At 38.7% G+C, this 16,994-nt stretch overlaps 1 protein-coding gene across 2 annotated transcripts in view; it reads right to left on the reverse strand.

The window, feature by feature from the left end:
- Positions 1–16,994, reverse strand: part of LOC149158987 (ethanolamine-phosphate cytidylyltransferase-like) — a 298,370-nt gene that overhangs the window by 152,291 nt on the left and 129,085 nt on the right. For both annotated transcript variants that reach the window (XR_016261737.1, XM_089436387.1), the window contains exons 4-6: positions 13,732–13,803; positions 12,747–12,814; positions 11,900–12,020 (exon numbers count right to left, since the gene is read on the reverse strand). Coding sequence is in view for 1 of the 2 variants with exons in the window: in XM_089436387.1 (XP_089292513.1) it covers positions 11,900–12,020; positions 12,747–12,814; positions 13,732–13,803 (261 nt within the window). In the remaining variant the exon portion in view is untranslated. The remainder of the gene's footprint in view (positions 1–11,899; positions 12,021–12,746; positions 12,815–13,731; positions 13,804–16,994) is intronic.

Consider the following 16,994-nt stretch of genomic DNA (forward strand, 5'->3'; position numbering starts at 1 on the left):
TCTTCTTTGTCACTGTTGAGATCATCATCAACATTGTTGCTTCACCAAGGTCATCATTCATGCACCTTCACTGAGATATTCATGAGAACATGACTATTGCACCATATCTCCATCTTTACTTAGTTCATTACTTCTCACTGAGATCATCATCATGTTGATGAGGTTTCCATAATGAGATATGTATGTATATACATGTGACTGCTACACCGAGGTCTTCATCTTTATTAGGATCATGACTGTTATCATGATCACAGTGATGTTGAGGACATGACTATGTCTAGGATATATACTACACCGAGATTCTTCCTCCAACATGAATGCCGAGATTGACTATAACTTCTTCTGCACTGTTATCTTCTCCAGACTATAGCTCTGTTCTCCTTGCATATATAGCTAGGTATATATAGTTGTTACATATCCATAATAAGTCGACATGCCCATTGAACCGATGTGTCACCTTTTATGAGCCGACTTGACAGTTATATATATTTTGAGGTGAACATGATTGTTCTCTTCATCGTTTTGCTGGTTGATGTCTTCAGGAGGATTGTGCTTGTCTTGGAGGGTTGATCTAGACTCTAGGTTGACTCATATACATTTTATATTTTCTCAAGAAGAGCTCTTCATGACTTTGACTCTTTAATAATAAATCCTAAGGCTCTCAATGGGAGCCATCTATAAAATAAACCTTTTGCTCATGAAACTCATGCAGCAAGGAATAATAATAAATTCATTTTCTTGTTTACAAAATTCATAATTACAATGTCATTAAGACCGAACCTAGTTACACTTTCGTCAACACTCCTTCTTAACTAGGGAGGTATTCATGATGGTCCTTTGTCATTCTCAATCTGAAGAATTTCTCATAAGAAGAATCGGATTGGTAACCCATTTGTATAGCATCATAGTAACAAACATTGTTTCCACAACAAGGCTTTGACTAACAACTTTATCTCTCATCAGATTAGAGCACAATGTTGGCGAGACCAATGACTATAGACACCTTCATCATTATCTCTCAAGGTACATACCCACCTGAGAGTCAACTGAGTATGACCTTCTAGGACTATTCTTATCTTGGGTTCCCAGCCCTCAAAGAATATCGGTCCTCTTGCCTACTCTTATCTTGGATGCTCTGCACATCCTCAAAGAGCATTGGATGCCAGATGACTACCCAATCCTCCATTCTTCCTTCCCAAATGAACACAAGAATGTTGTGTCTATCTCACCCTCTCAACAAGGGAAGATATGCGCATTCCTGTAAAGGAATGTACCCAAGTTCCCTTTAACCAGGAACTTGTCCAAGCTCCCTCTCAATTAGGAACTTGTCAGAGCTCCCTCTTAACTAGGGACTCTCCTTTTCATTAGCAACTTCTACTTCGTGGGTCCTTCAGTTACTTGATCAACTTCTTTCCTTGATGTCATGAAATTCAGTCGAGTTTCTTCCTTGTAGGGCATTACCCATCCATCACTTTCCTTCTTGGTTCGTGATGTCATTCATTTCTTCATGAAAAGTAGCCTTCTTGATACATATCTGGAACCTTCGTCATATGGATACTTCTTCCTCATCATGTTTCTTTCAGGGACTTCCATCCACCACATGAATGCTAGTTGTACTTGTACTTACAACTCTTGTTCTAGTAGCCCTACATGAACTCATCCAGATATTATTCAAGAAATCAAAACATAACATTAAATCAAATAGTACCTTACGAGATGGCTCTTCATCATGACATCTTCCTGTAGGTATCAGCATCCTGCATACATGTTGACACATCTCCCAAAGATATCCATTGTCAACAATCTTCATCTTTTTCAGACTTCCATCAGTCTTCATATCTTTCCGAGAGATTTCCTAGTCAAATCTTCTTGGTCTTTTGGATGTTGATTGCCTTCATCATGGTTGCATATCTCACGATCTCTTCCTTCCTCACACATTCCATTCCCAGGAGCTTTCAATCAAAGTTTCTTGATTGTAGTCAACCACCTCATACTTCATATGAGGACATATTATGTTGATTTCATCTAGTGTGACTTTTATGCCTTCCTGCATCCTTTCAGAGGAGGAGATCATTTTTCTCTTGATCATGCTTCTTAAGATAGAAGTAATGATCCATGTCACCTACAACCATACGACATGATATTACAATATTAAATACAAACATACATACCTCATTTTACCTTTAGGTCATCTAGGCTTCTTCCAACAGCTTCCTTGATTGAAAAGATCTTCAATCCCTTGATCTGCTTCATTTCTCATGTCATCATACCATCATCTCATGAATTCCATAAGTTGGATTTCCTGATGAAACACTTGCTTCCTCTCTAGATTAGTGAACCCTTCGATGAGGATTCCTTTAGAGAATCTTGAGGATCTTGCATATCCCCATCTGGAAAATGTTTCCTTTTTGACTTGATGTATGATGAGCCTTGTCCTAGATGACTTCTTCCTTTCCTGCAATGTCCAATGAGGTTCCCAAGAGCTATATCCTTCATGTTTGACTGCCATGGATTTTGTCCTTCATGATTCCCATGGTGATGTCATGAGCTCTTGTTTTTCATGCTTCCATGATGCCACAATGCATCTAATTATCATGGTCATATCTATAACAGAAGCTTATGGTAGGACCCTTTTGTGAGGGATACCATTTCAATCATAGTAGAGATCTGTTACTCCCTCTTTCCTTGGCCCTTTTCTTCAACTTCCTCCATCTATCTGGTGATATGAGCTTTCATAATCTTTCCATAATCTTAGCTATACTATTTTGTCTTGTTTGAGAACCAAACTTTCCTTTCCTTTCTGCAAATGTTTGAGTCCTTTAACCTTCAACACTTTTTGCCTACAACTTGTCTTTTTCTATTTAGCATAGAGACCACAAGTTGTCGAATGAGGTAACCTTCTTGTTCATGGACATTTGTTACCTTGCTTATTAATTAATGATGATTATCTTCTTATCATCTCTCTCGGATCTCCCAATTGAGATCTCATGAAGATATTCCTTCATTCTTTGATACCTTCAATCAAGTCTATATGACCTTCTTCACTGTATTTCGGAGAGTATATTTTCTAGCATTTCATATATCTCTTTTATGTCTCCTTTCTTGCTACATAGGGAGGAGAGGACCTTAAGAGTTCCCTCCCATGAATTCAAAGGAGACCTTGATATGTTCACTGACTTCTCTTATCTATGAGGATTATGAAAATCCTCCTTATTCCATGCAAGGACCTTTGATGACCCATCCAACTTATAGATCTCCTTGCAACTACGAAGTCATTTTACCAAATTGATTAAAGAATGAAAAGTACTTACTTGACAAGTGAAGATGAACTCTTCTACTTGATCACTTTGATGATGGTTGAAGAAGATGTATTAGAGCTTCCTCTTGGATGATCTTCTTTCCGATGAAAAAGCCTTTCTTCAATAGAAAAAGGTTGCTCCCTTTAATGAGGATGATTTGTTGCTTCTTTAGATGATCTTCTTCTAGGGCAAGGAGATGCTCCTTGCTTGTTTTTATAACCTTGAAGATGACAATGCCTTCTTGCCTTCAATATGCTTTGCCTTCTTTTGTAGTGTAGATCAGGATTGTTTCTACGGTTTTATCGTTTTCCAAGATGATGTGATCTTTGTTTTTGAGGTCCTTTGAGCTATATTGCTTTGTAGACATCTTGATGAGAGTCTTGGTGGCCTTTTGATGATGACTGTGGAGACAAAAGATCTTGTTGTTGTAGACTGCTTCTTTGATCTAGGGCTTGATCCTTAAATGTAGATCTTGATCCCTTTTCTTTGATATCCTTCAACCTGCTTTGATATCCTTCTTGAAGCTTGATCCTTGAATGTCTCTTTATTGCCCTTCCTTTGACAACAACACCTTAGCTCCGATACCATGTTGAAGAATCTAGGGCAATTGGAGTTAAGGTGATTCTTCTTAGCATGATAACTATTAGAGAGGTTTTCTTATTAGTACAATCCTTCCTTATTATTAGAGTGTGTCTTCTTTAGTTCATCAAATAGCTACCAAAAACAAAGAGACAAGAACACAAGATGCTTGGCTTTCTGCCAAGGCCAAAACCTCCTTCTTTTGTAGTGTAGATCAGGACTGCTTCTAGGGTTTCATCCTTTTCCAACATGATGTGATCTTTGTTTTTGAGGTCCTTTGAGCTATATTGCTTTGTAGACATCTTGATGAGAGTCTTGGTGGCCTTTTGATGATGACTGTGGAGACAAAAGATCTTGTTGTTGTAGATTGACTCTTTGATCCAGGGCTTGATCCTTAAATGCAGATCTTGATACCTTCTCTTCGATATCCTTCGACCTGCTTTGATATCCTTCTTGAAACTTTATCCTTGAATGTCTCTTTGCTGCCCTTCCTTTGACTTCAGCACCTTATCTCTGATACCATGTTGAAGAACCAAGAGCAATTGGAGTTAATGTGATTCTTCTTAGCGTGATAACTATTTGAGAAGTTTTCTTATTAGTACAATCTTTCCTTATTATTAGAGTGTGTCTTCTTTAGTTCATCAAATAGCTCCCAAAAACAAAGAGACAAGAACACAAGATGTTTGGCTTTCTGCCAGGGCCAAGACCTCTCCCTCTTGGAAAGAAAAACCAGCACAAAATTCTTCTTATAAAGATTCCAATTGACAAATACCAAGACCATGACCCTTGACCTACTAGGCCACTCCAAGACCAAGACACCAATCCTCTTCTTTGTCACTGTTGAGATCATCATCAACACTACTGCTTCACCAAGGTCATCATTCATGCACCTTCACTGAGATATTCATGAGAACATCATTGCTGCACCATATCTCCATCTTTACTTAGTTCATTGCTTCTCCCTGAGATCATCATCATGTTGATGAGGTTTCCATAATGAGATATGTATGTATATACATGTGACTGTTGCACCGAGGTCTTCATCTTTATTAGGATCATGATTGTTATCATGATCACAGTGATGCCAAGGACATGACTGTGTCTAGGATATATACTACACCGAGATTCTTCCTCTAACATGAATGCCGAGATTATGACTATATCTTCTTCTGCACTGTGATCTTCTCCGAGACTGTAGCTCTGTTCTCCTTGCACCGAGGTCTGTTGCAACTATGCCAAGATTGTATTACAGTGACCCTTTAACTAGGCCGAGACTGCAGAGAAGTATGTGAGGAGATCACTGTAATTGTCACCGAGATTTCAGAGGTATGTCGAAGTTTTGTCCTCATCTGAAGTTGCAGAGGCTTGTCCGAGATTCTGTCCTTCTGTGGTGACCCTAGCTGGGTATATATAGTTGTTACGTCTCCATAATAAGCCGACATGTCCATTGAACCGATGTGTCACCTTTTATGAGCCGACTTGACAGTTATATATATTTTGAGGCCAACATGATTGTTCTCTTCATCGTTTTGCTGGTTGATGTCTTCAGGAGGATTGTGCTTGTCTTGGAGGGTTGATCTAGACTCTAGGTTGACTCATATACATTTTATATTTGCTCAAGAAGAGCTCTTCATGACTTTGACTCTTTAATAATAAATCCTAAGGCTCTCAATGGGAGCCATCTATAAAATAAACCTCTTGCTCATGAAACCCATGCAGCAAGGAATAATAATAAATTCATTTTCTTGTTTACAAAAATCATAATTACAATGTCATGAAGATCGAACCTAGTTACACTTTCTTCAACAATCTTATCCTGTGGAGGTCTGATATTCAAGTTATTTTGCTAGAAAGAATACCCCAAGTCCTCTTATCTTTGTGCTCACTATGTATATTCATGATAAATTAATTACAAGTTTGCTCATGTTCAAATTTATTGTCATTTCCTCTTATACTTCTTAGTGCCTTATAGATTAGTCATGGTTGTTGAAGTGTCTTCCCATAATGTGAAATCTCCACTATAAAAATTATATAAATTAAATTTGTAAACAAAATATCATACAACAATGGGTCACCAAACTATTTGTCAAAACAACACACTATGTAAACTCAATAAACTCAGAAAAATACAACAATAAATTTGTGTTGGAACATTACACTTAATTCTGGGTTGTTACATTTACTTTTCTCCTAAAGTGACTTTATAAGTGGTAAAGTCAATTTAATTTAAAAGTGACTTTATAAGTGGTAAAGTTACATTCTAATTTAAAAGTGACTTTATAAGTGGTAAAGTTACATTCTAATTTAAAGGTGACTTTATTAAAGTCAATGAAGAATTAGAAAGTGAAAAAGTGACTATGGAAATAAAAGGCTAAGTGGGTCTTTATTTAAGTGGGTGAGTTAAAAAAAATAGAAAGTGAGAATTAAATGCACATTTATTCTCATCCCTGGATCTAAATGAATCTCAACCATTAGATCTTAGGGTAACCCAAAAGGTCATTTACATAATAAAAGGAGAAGAGAAGAAGAAAAGATCAATTCATTCTTTCATAAGCATTTGAGAGAAAAAGAAGAGAGAGCAAGGAGAAAATTTATGAGCAATGAGGAAGTGAAAGAAAGCAGCAAGAAGACATTGCAGTGAATCAAGGCAGCAACATTTATTGGCACACATCCCAAGGAAAAACGTACAGCAGGAGAAAGGCACAGAAATCGAGGAAGAGGGACAACACAAAAATCGAGGAAGAGGGATAGCAGCAAGGGCATGAATTTTGAAGCAGATTTGGGCACGAATTTCGAGGCAATCGTATTGTTGAAATCCGTACAGTCCATACAGCAAGTTTTGGGCACATTTTTCGAGGTAGTCCGTATAGAATTTAATGTTGTTTTATTGCTATAAAAATTTATGTTTTGGCTGTTTTTGCTTATTTGCACAATTTTCGAGGTGGAGTTCAAGCACGAAATTCAAGATAAGTTGTAATTTGTGGTTGCTGGAATTTTTACTGTGTATTTCAGTTTCTCTGCAAAAGCATTTTCAGAAATAAAGAAGAACTCTCAAACTGGTTTTCCCCAAAAGTTGTAGGGGGTTTTTCCAGGGTCACATTGACCAAAAATCACTGTGTTATTTTTTGTGTGGCTGTCATAATTTTGTTGTGTTTTATTTCTGCAATTTCAGCAGTTGTGAAATCTCTAAATTTGTGTTTTCATAAAATATTGTCATTTCCAGATTTTAGACCTTTTATCATGCTTGGATTTAAAACTAAATGCACGGAGTGAAAAGGAAAACTAATAACCGAAGTGGGGGTTGAAATTTCTTCATGGTATCAGAGCTTGGTTCACTAAAAAGTACAGTTTGGGCCAGTGAAGTGAAAATTACAGCAAGCTTATTTTTTACATAGAAAACAGAAACCTTTACCATAGATTTGAAAATTTCAATTTGGTAGAACAGTGAAACATGTCTTTGGGTTTGAGAATTGAAGACAGGTTGTATGGGCAGAACAACTATAGTGCATGGAAGAAGAGAATCCAGAGCATCTTTGAGAAAGCAGAAGTTTGGGGCATTATGCTAAATACCACACAGAACCCAGTAGTAGTGCATGTTGACCTTGTACAGTTGGCAGAGTTTAACAAAAAGAATGTTAAGGCAAAAAGATTGATTTTGGAAGGAATCAAAGACCATGTCATTCCTCATGTGAGAGGAAAGACTTATGCACATGAGATGTGGACAACCTTGACCAGTCTTTACCAGAGCTCAAATGGAAACAGAAAAATGGTCCTAAAAGAACAACTGAAGGCCATTAAAATGGCTAAGACTCACAGTGCTACAGCATACCTCACAAAGATCACTTCAATGAGAGATGAGTTGGCAGCCGTAGGTGAGATCATTGCACCCACTGAGTTGGTGAGGATTGCTTTGAATGGTCTTCCCAAGACTTGGGAGAATTTTGTGGATGGTATTGTTGCACAGGAAAACCTTCCCGATTGGGAGAGGTTGTGGGATGATTGCATTCAGAATGAGATCAGAGAGAACCATCTTGGGGCAACCAAACAGGTGGAGGAGGATGACAATGTGGCATTGTTAGCAAGAGGCAAGAAGGGCAGAGCAAAGAAGCAAGCTTCCGACAGTGGAGGCAAAGGCAAAGGTAAAGGCAAGTAGCAGAACAAGGAGGACTATTCCAAAATCAAATGCTGGAATTGTCAAAATTTGGGACACTATGTTGTTGTCTGTCCGGAGAAGAAGAACAAGAAATGGAAAGACAAACCCATGGCAGCTTTTGCAGAGATAGCGAGCTTCTCAGAGAGCTTTGATCGGGAGTTTGGATTCATAGCTTGTGAGGCCACTAGTCCAGGATCACCTGCCATACAGGTTCAAAGGGAGTGTGCATTCCGCGCTACTAGCAGAGCATCTTCTAGCATTTGGTATGTTGGCAGTGGCACTTCCCACCACATGACAGGAGTCAGAGAGTACTTCTCAGAGCTTTCAGAGGGTGACACTGATATGGAGGTAGTACTTGGTGATGACAGCATTGTTAGAGTAGCCGATGTGGGGACATTGACATTTGATATGGGACCCAAACCTCCCTTGAAAGTGTCAGATGTTCTATATGTACCTGGAATGAAGAAGAACCTGATATCCGTCTCGGCACTTGAGGACAGAGGGTATGATGTGTTGTTCAGGAGAGGGCAGGTGCTTATATATCCTAGGGGAACTCCAACTTCTTCAGCTAGAGAGATTGGTGTGCGCCATGCCAAGGTGTATAAGTTCTCATTCCAGCCCCTGATGGCATTAAGTAGCAGCACTCGAGACAGGACCGACAACAGATCTAGCAGTTCAGAGTTGTGTGAGATTTGGCACCGCAGGATGGAGCACATGTATCATGGGGCCTTAAGTACATTGTCGGAGATCCCCACTGGTGTGCCAGATTTCAGTTCTGATCACCTTGATGGATGTAGAGGATGTGCTATAGGGAAGTTTGCTAGATCCCCTTTTCCCAGCAGTGACAGTAGAGCGACCGGGATCCTTGACTTGATTCATACCGATGTGAGTGGTCGAATGTCTCATGTATCCTTGAGTGGCTATGAGTACTATGTTTAATTCATTGATGACCACTCCAGGAAGACATGGATTTATTTCTTGAAAACCAAGAGTGAGGTCTTCAAGCGGTTTCAAGAGTTCAAAGGTCTTGTGGAGACCCAAACAGGTAGGAAGATCAAGGTCCTCAGGTCGAACTATGGAGGGGAGTATACCCTTGGTGAGTTTGTTGATTTTTATGCTGAGGCAGGCATTAGGAGGGAGTTCACAGTTCCTTACTACACCCAGCAGAATGGGGTTGCAGAGAGGAAGAACATATCCATTGCAGGGGCTACCAAAGCCATGCTTCATTATCAGGGGTTACCTTTATTTTTGTGGGCAGAGGCCTGCAACACTATTGTATACTTGCAGAACAAGAGTCCACATCATTCCTTGGGGAAAGTGACTCTGGAGGAGGCTTTTTCTGGGAAGAAGCCTGATGTTGGGCGCTTTTGTATCTTTGGGTGCCTTACATATTCCTATGTCCCCAAGGAGAACAGGACCAAGCTAGAGCCCACAACAAACAAGGGAATCTTTATGGGTTATAGCGAGACCTCGAAAGCTTATCGGATTTATATTCCTGCATAAAGGAAAGTGGTTGTCAGGTAGGACGTGAAGTTCGAGGAGGAGAGAGCTTTTAGGAGGTCACGGGATATCCAGAGTCACCAGACCCTCAGGAGCAGTTGAGTTAGTCACAGGGATCTAGTGGCTAGGGATCAGGAGGTACATCAATTACAGTGTCAAGTCCATCAGTGAGCAGTGGCTCTCAGAGTCAGGTGGGTGGTTCTTCGGGCAGCATGCAAGGCAGTCCGCATAGCAGTTCATAGGGTAGTCCATTAATGGACAATTCGCACGGTACTTCAGCATCTACAAGCACAGATTCAGGCATGAGGTCAATTGGCAGGCCTTCAGGAGTTCAGGCTTCTGATGATGATGAGGATTCTTTCACTCCGGTGGGAGAAGCATGCTCAGGGAAGAGGAAGCCCAAGTGGCTTCAAGATACCTTGCACGAGGCCACATCAGTTAGAATCCAGTTTTTCATGACAGGTCAAAGCATATTGAGATCAAGTAACACTTCATTAGAGACTATGTCCAAAAGGGAGTTGTCAAGCTTGAGTAAATTTGCACAAATGAGTAGGTAGCGGACATTTTCACCAAAGCCTTACCACGGGGCAAGCATGTCTACTTCAAAGACAAGATGGGAGTGGTGAGGAACACTTTCCTCGATAAGAGGGAGTGTTAAAATTTGAGTACCAGAGAACAAGTGGTTCCCTAAGGCTTTGATCTTTGGCCTAAGGAAAAGTGTCCAAATTTATTTTTACTTTTCTCTAAAGTGACTTTATAAGTGGTAAAGTCAATTTAATTTAAAAGTGACTTTATATGTGGTAAAGTTACATTCAAATTTAAAAGTGACTTTATAAGTGGTAAAGTTACATTCTAATTTAAAGGTGACTTTATTAAAGTCAATGAAGAATTAAAAAGTGAAAAAGTTACTATGGAAATAAAACGCTAAGTGGGTCTTTATTTAAGTGGGTCAGTTAAAAAAAATAGAAAGTGAGAATTAAATGCACATTTATTCTCATCCCTAGATCTAAATGAATCTCAACCATTAGATCTTAGGGTAACCCAAAAGGTCATTTACATAATAAAAGGAGAAGAGAAGAAGAAAATATCAATTCATTCTTTCACGAGCATTTGAGAGAAAGAGAAGAGAGAGCAAGGAGAAAATTTATGAGCAGTGAGGAAGTGAAGGAGAGCAGCAAGAAGACATTTCAGCAAATCTGGGCAGCAGCATTTATTGGCATGCATCCCAAGGCAAAACGTACAGTAGGAGAAAGGCACAGAAATCGAGGAAGAGGGACAGTAGCAAGGGCATGAATTTTGAAGCAGATTTGGGCATGAATTTCAAGGCAATCGTATTGCTGAAATCCGTACAGTCCGTACAGCAAATTCTAGGTACATTTTTCAAGGCAAGCTATACAGCATTTAATGCTATTTTATTGCTGTTAAAAATTATGTTTTGGCTGTTTGCTGATTGGCACGATTTTCGAGGTGGAGTTCAAGCACAAAAATCGAGATAAGTTGTAATTTGTGGTTGCTGGAATTTTTACTGTGTATTTCAGTTTCTCTGTAAAAGCATTTTCAGAAATAAAGAAGAACTCTCAAACTGGTTTTCCCCAAGAGTTGTAGGGGGTTTTTCCAGGGTCACATTGACCAAAAATCAGTGTTATTTTCTATGTGTGGCTGTCATAATTTTGCTGTGTTTTATTTCTGCAATTTCAGCGGTTGTGAAATCTCTAAATTTGTGTTTTCAGAAAATATTGTCATTTCCAGATTTTAGAATTTTTATCATGTTTGGATTTAAAATTAAATGCATGGAGTGATAAGGAAAACTGATAACCAAAGTGGGGGTTGAAATTTCTTCAAAAGTTAATTTGAGACTTTTACCATATCTGATGTGTGTGTGCACTAAGTCTAGTGCCCACAAAAATCTAACAACAGATATCACAGGATTAAAAAAGATGGATTTGCAATGTATCCTTCTCCCAAATGCAATAATAGTAATTTCCAACCTATTTATGCTTTCACAAAATTTCAGTAAGGGAACAATCTGTAGTTCATGCTTACAAGAATCAAACTACTTATTTACCCAAAAGAAGGGTTTCCATAAAGTTTGTCATAAAAAGGATATCGCACAGGACACACATCCATAAGTTCTGCATGCTAGTATAATTTCAAAAGCAAATTACAAAAACACTATCATAAATTTATTCATGAATTTATGCCACCATGATATCTTCATATGATCAATAACCTCTGACCTAAATAGAAACGGAACAAAGTATCACTAAACTTGTATTCAATTCTGAAAATGGTAGAGAGAAAAATGCGATAACAAAAAATACAAAATTGTATAAGAGATGCTATAAATACAACAGAGAAAAGGACAAACCATATCTTTTGTGACCTCCCATGGAGCGCCAATTATAACCTCATCCACATATCGACAAGCTAACACACTAAGGCTGCGTTCGTGGAGATTCATTATAGGATGATGAAGCCCTCTGTGGTCACTGCAATAACACAAATAAGAAGGTCAATAAATCAAAGAGCACTCTGTGATTAGCTATGCCTTAACCAATTATTAAAGGAAAAATAGTAAGGCTCATTTCAACAGCTGCATTAAGATTTGATTACATGCACAATCTTAAAACAAATGAACTTGGCATATTTTGAAATCACTATGTATTCAACTTCTAACAAATGAAAAATCTCAACCATGACAATGCAGAAAATATCTGCAAAGGATACATAAATTTCAATGCAGAACAAAAAAAACAAAAAACAAAAAACAAAAAATTGAAAAAGAAGAAATTTCAAACATTAGTATAGCAAAAATTCAGAAGTTGCCTATTTCTATAAAGCATGATACAAGACTCCAATAGCAGATCTATCTATTTTAGCTACAGATAACTAAATTTCATACCGCTGTGTTACAATTCATGAATCGATTTCCTGATTCAACAAACAGTGAGTCATTAAAGAATACACAAGATTCAATGATAGAAAAATGTCAAATGTATATTTTCTTTCATGATTGCAATTCACATGCATATTCAAGGCATGCATAATGCATGATACTACCAGTCTCTAACCCCCAAAGTGTTCATTAACTGTTTGCCTTGTACAAATGTTCTGAAGTTTGAAAACAAACAAAATTAACGTGAACTTTATGAGAATAACGCATATTACAGTCAGATGCACAATAAGCAGATTTAAATATCTGATGTGAATGTTACCTGACAGTTTGATCTGTATGGATACCAACAAGTAAAAAGTCCCCAAGCTCCCGAGCACGTTTTAGAATCTACAAAAGAAAAGGCATTCAATGATATCATTGCAGCCAATGACTTTATTAACCCAGCCCACACAAATTCTTTTCATTTGAATGTACAATCCATGTTTGTTTGAAAAAAAACATATTATTTATTTCCTTTAGAGATTCTATGTATTAAAAGATTACTTCATTAGCTGAGACCAAGAATGTGTTAGTCACCTATGATGCATAAATTTGTCTTGCAAGCATGCACATATGGAGAACATTTTCTAGCCACTCTCTTTTGGCCTTGACTTCAAAACCTAAATGCCATTGTAACAATCTAACCGAGGACATTAGGGGTCAGCAAGTGGCATTGCCTCCATCTGCCTTCACTACATCATTAAAAGATGCATGTATTGTCAATTTAAATTAAAAACACCCAAAAGCCATATTCACCATGCACCAGATTTCCTTTCAAATGGCATAAAGGCCAAGTCCATCTGAATCTCTGACCCAATAGACTTAAGCATCAGGAATCTTGTGTACACCTTCCCACCCACAAACATGCGAGAGCAGAGATAGGGGAGTTAAAGCAACAATCTGAGAGTGTACTTCCAAACAATTCCATGCACTCCTCACTTTCACTAGATATGGTACAATCCTAGCCACTGAGTAACCTCCTTCCTCCAGATTCTCATCTCATGGAATGAACAACATTGCCTTAACCAAATTAAAGTTCTGACTTCAGACTCCAAATGTAAATAATATCTACACTACTCACATTTACAAACATGACAAGAAAATATAAAAGCATAGAAAAGATGGAATATTATTCAGCATAGTTATAAATTAGTGCCTGGCCTTCCCTTAACAATGTGAGAGCTATAAACACACCACATCTAAAACACTATCATTTAAAGAATGCCCTCGATATTCAAGAATCAAACTAATGCTATCCATATTACCTCCACATGTCCAGCATGAAAGAGATCAAATGCACCATCAATGTAGACAATGTGTGCATCTGGTCCAGGACCCTGCATCATGTACATAGATAAATACTTTTGTCAGAAGGAAGGCCTACTTTTATGCTAGATAAAACTGTAAGCATGAAAGGAAAATGGTAGTCAAGATGAAGCTGAAAATAGTATTTAATGTATCTAAAAGTGCTTACTGAAATCATCCATCAAATTTCGTATTATTATATATTAAAGTTAAAACATTCATGCAAAAGGATCACAAATATGAGGCAAAACAATGGACTACAACACTCGCTAGAAGCTGTAAATGAACTTATAAGTGGATAAACACTTTGTCAGATGAGAAACTTAGTTATATTCTATAGGAATTGTAAAGCATGAAAGGATAATGGCAGTCATGCCAACACTGAACATTGTATTAATGTCTCTACACATCCTTTTGGATACATTCATCTCATTTTGTCTAATTATACCAATGACAAAAACTATGTAAAAGGATCATAAATAAAAGGAAAAACAATGGACCAAGATTCTAAGTAGACACAATAAATCAACAGGTAAGGATAAAATCGTTGCAGAGTGTAGAGGTAACATATAGAAGAAAGAAGAAAAAAAATAAGATACATGACAATAACGTTACAAATTTCCGCTGGCAAAGCTCAAATGTAACTCCATGCTCATTAACTACCAATGTTTTCAACCTAGATTGGGAGGCCTGCACCAGGGACTAACAAAGTTCGCCCATTATCACTTATACCGCTTACAATTTAACTTCACATAGCTATAGTCACCAAGTTGTGACATACATGTTAGTTTCTGCTATTCAACCTATTGTCGCCTGAAGTGAACACCTAAGGCACAACGCTCAAAGTAGGGGTTGTCACTCTGATCCCTACTCACTCTGTTTAGACTCTCTCCTAGCTAAGTCAAGGGGGGTAGTCCCTGTTACCACTCAAACCAATAGGGGACCTAAAAGGGGTTCCTAAGAGGGCAACTGCTAGGTTAAGGGCAATGGTGGAGGCTTAGCCCACTATCACCACAGCTAAGTCTCCCTGCTCTTTACAGACTTTCACCGATGGGAGGAGTCCCGGTAGTGTAGGGATCACTTGTAAAGTATATGTCAATGGATAGGTGGAAAGTGACCCTGGAAACCCTTTCCCAAGGATGGAGTGAAGAATGGAACTTGCTTGCTCTTTAAGCAAGGGACTTGGTCCTCCAGGGGTAAGGGGTGAGGATTGGAGGGTTGAGGGAGAAGGAATAGGCTTATAGACGAGGTTCTCAATCCCTATAATCCTTAGGAAACTTGGATTCCCAAATGGTCCTTGAAAAATAATCTTTATTGAGAAGTGGGACCACATAGGGCCAAGTGGAGCCAGTCTAGGTTTGGAGATGGAATGTAGCAACCAATGATGTTCTTATCCTGGACAAGGTGAAAGGAAAGGACCAAACAAGAATATTTACTTCAAAGGTTGAATTGATCCTGTTGAGGTCTAGCCTTGGGGATGCCTAGGAAAAATTTGATCCTAAGGCTAGGGCTTGGGATTCCCAGAGATTTTGTCATTAGGATTACCTCAAATTTGGAGGAGAGGGAGAGGGGACCCACCAGTGCAGCAACCTATAGGAGATCGAAATTTTTCCTTGTGTCAATTCCCGAGAAATTGATGCCCTAGGTGACCTAATGGGGCTAGACCTAGGGAAAAGGGGGAAAAGAGGATTAAAATGATCACCCTTTTTGAGGGATCAATGCCTAATTCACTTGGGGATATGGAGTTAAGGATGATGATGAGTAAGAACTTGGTTTTTTGATCAAGTAGGCCCAAAAAGTCAGCTTCATCCAATGTTGAGAGAAAGAAAAGGAAAGTGGCCTTCAAGCATTTATACTTCACAGCAAATGATGCAAGCCTATCGAGACAAATAATCTCTAGGACATTTCATTCATATAACATTGGCCCATACATTAAATTAGCTAAAACATGCTTAATTCCACATTTCAATTATGCAACAAATAGCCCTAATTTTAGCAGTATGTAGCAACAATAATAACAACGTCAAAATTCACTTACAACGTTATAGAATATATCCAACCAACATTTTGTTTGTAAGACAAAGCTCCAAGACAAGAAAAATAGCCCAAATCCATACATCAAAATTTATCCACTAGCTTGATCTTGCTACTTGATGGCCTGTGGCTTGTCTTGATGATGGTAGCTAGATTGCTTAGCTGGACTGAGAGCTAACTAAAGAAAGTCTCCCAAAAAATATCCTCCAAGGAAAAAATATGAAGTTCTCTATGATTAGAGAGATCCCAAGTCAAGTGATGATCCAAATGAATGTATCCAACATCAATATATAGCCTCCTAAGGAGTTCAAATCAGCCTATGGGCCTACATTAGCCCCTAATGATAAAATAATGTGCAAATAAAATCCCTATTGGTGACAAGCCCACCAAACTAGCTCACAAGTGTAAAAATAAGCCTCACAAGGGGCCAAATAATAATATGTATATGTCGTGGGGCCCTCCAAAGGCCTAATAATGTGCTGAAGTGCCATACGGAGGAATAAATTCCTTGAAATATGATGGACAAGGGGGTGGCCCCTTGTTCACCAAGTAGTAGATCTGTGGTGCTCCCAATGGGTCTGAGGGCACATAAATGAACCCATGGTTCTCCGTATGAATCAGAGACGCCTGTAGATCCTCTGCAAGGGTCCAAGTAGTGGAATGAATGTTGCCATGACATCGTACAAATCCTGGGACACCTACCAAGAGTGTGGGGCTCCTGTGGGGGCCTGTTGGGCATAATGTACCAAGCATATCACCATCATCCCAAAATTGGATCGCTAGTAGTCTTTGAGCATCGATGAAGATCCATGGAGTGTTGTCTGTTGCTATGGACGCCAATGGCTCTCTATGCACACCCTATATGTGCCAATGTAGACCTTTGGGGTTAGGATCTCATATAGGGAGACTAAACCCAAATGGAAACCACCTATAAGCCTGCATAAGATCCAATGCGTCCCCTAGGCTTCCAGTACAACCAGTCATTAAAATAATCGGGTAAAAGAATTTACAAATCATGGATAACAAAGTGGGCACTTCATAATGGCATGTCATTCTGTGGTGGGCTTTGGCATGTGCTAGTGTCTCCAAGCTACAAAGGGGGGTTAACCAAGTACCTTATTAGGTGGTTTCGGCCCTTAACGGGAATAGTATGTCCAAGGTACATCCCTCTAAGGGGGGTGGCAAGTGA

This window comes from Pinus tabuliformis, chromosome 5_2 (assembly GCF_031772625.1).
Source record: "Pinus tabuliformis cultivar Carrire ecotype Pingquan chromosome 5_2, CPIR1, whole genome shotgun sequence".
In the NCBI taxonomy this organism is placed as follows: domain Eukaryota; kingdom Viridiplantae; phylum Streptophyta; class Pinopsida; order Pinales; family Pinaceae; genus Pinus; species Pinus tabuliformis.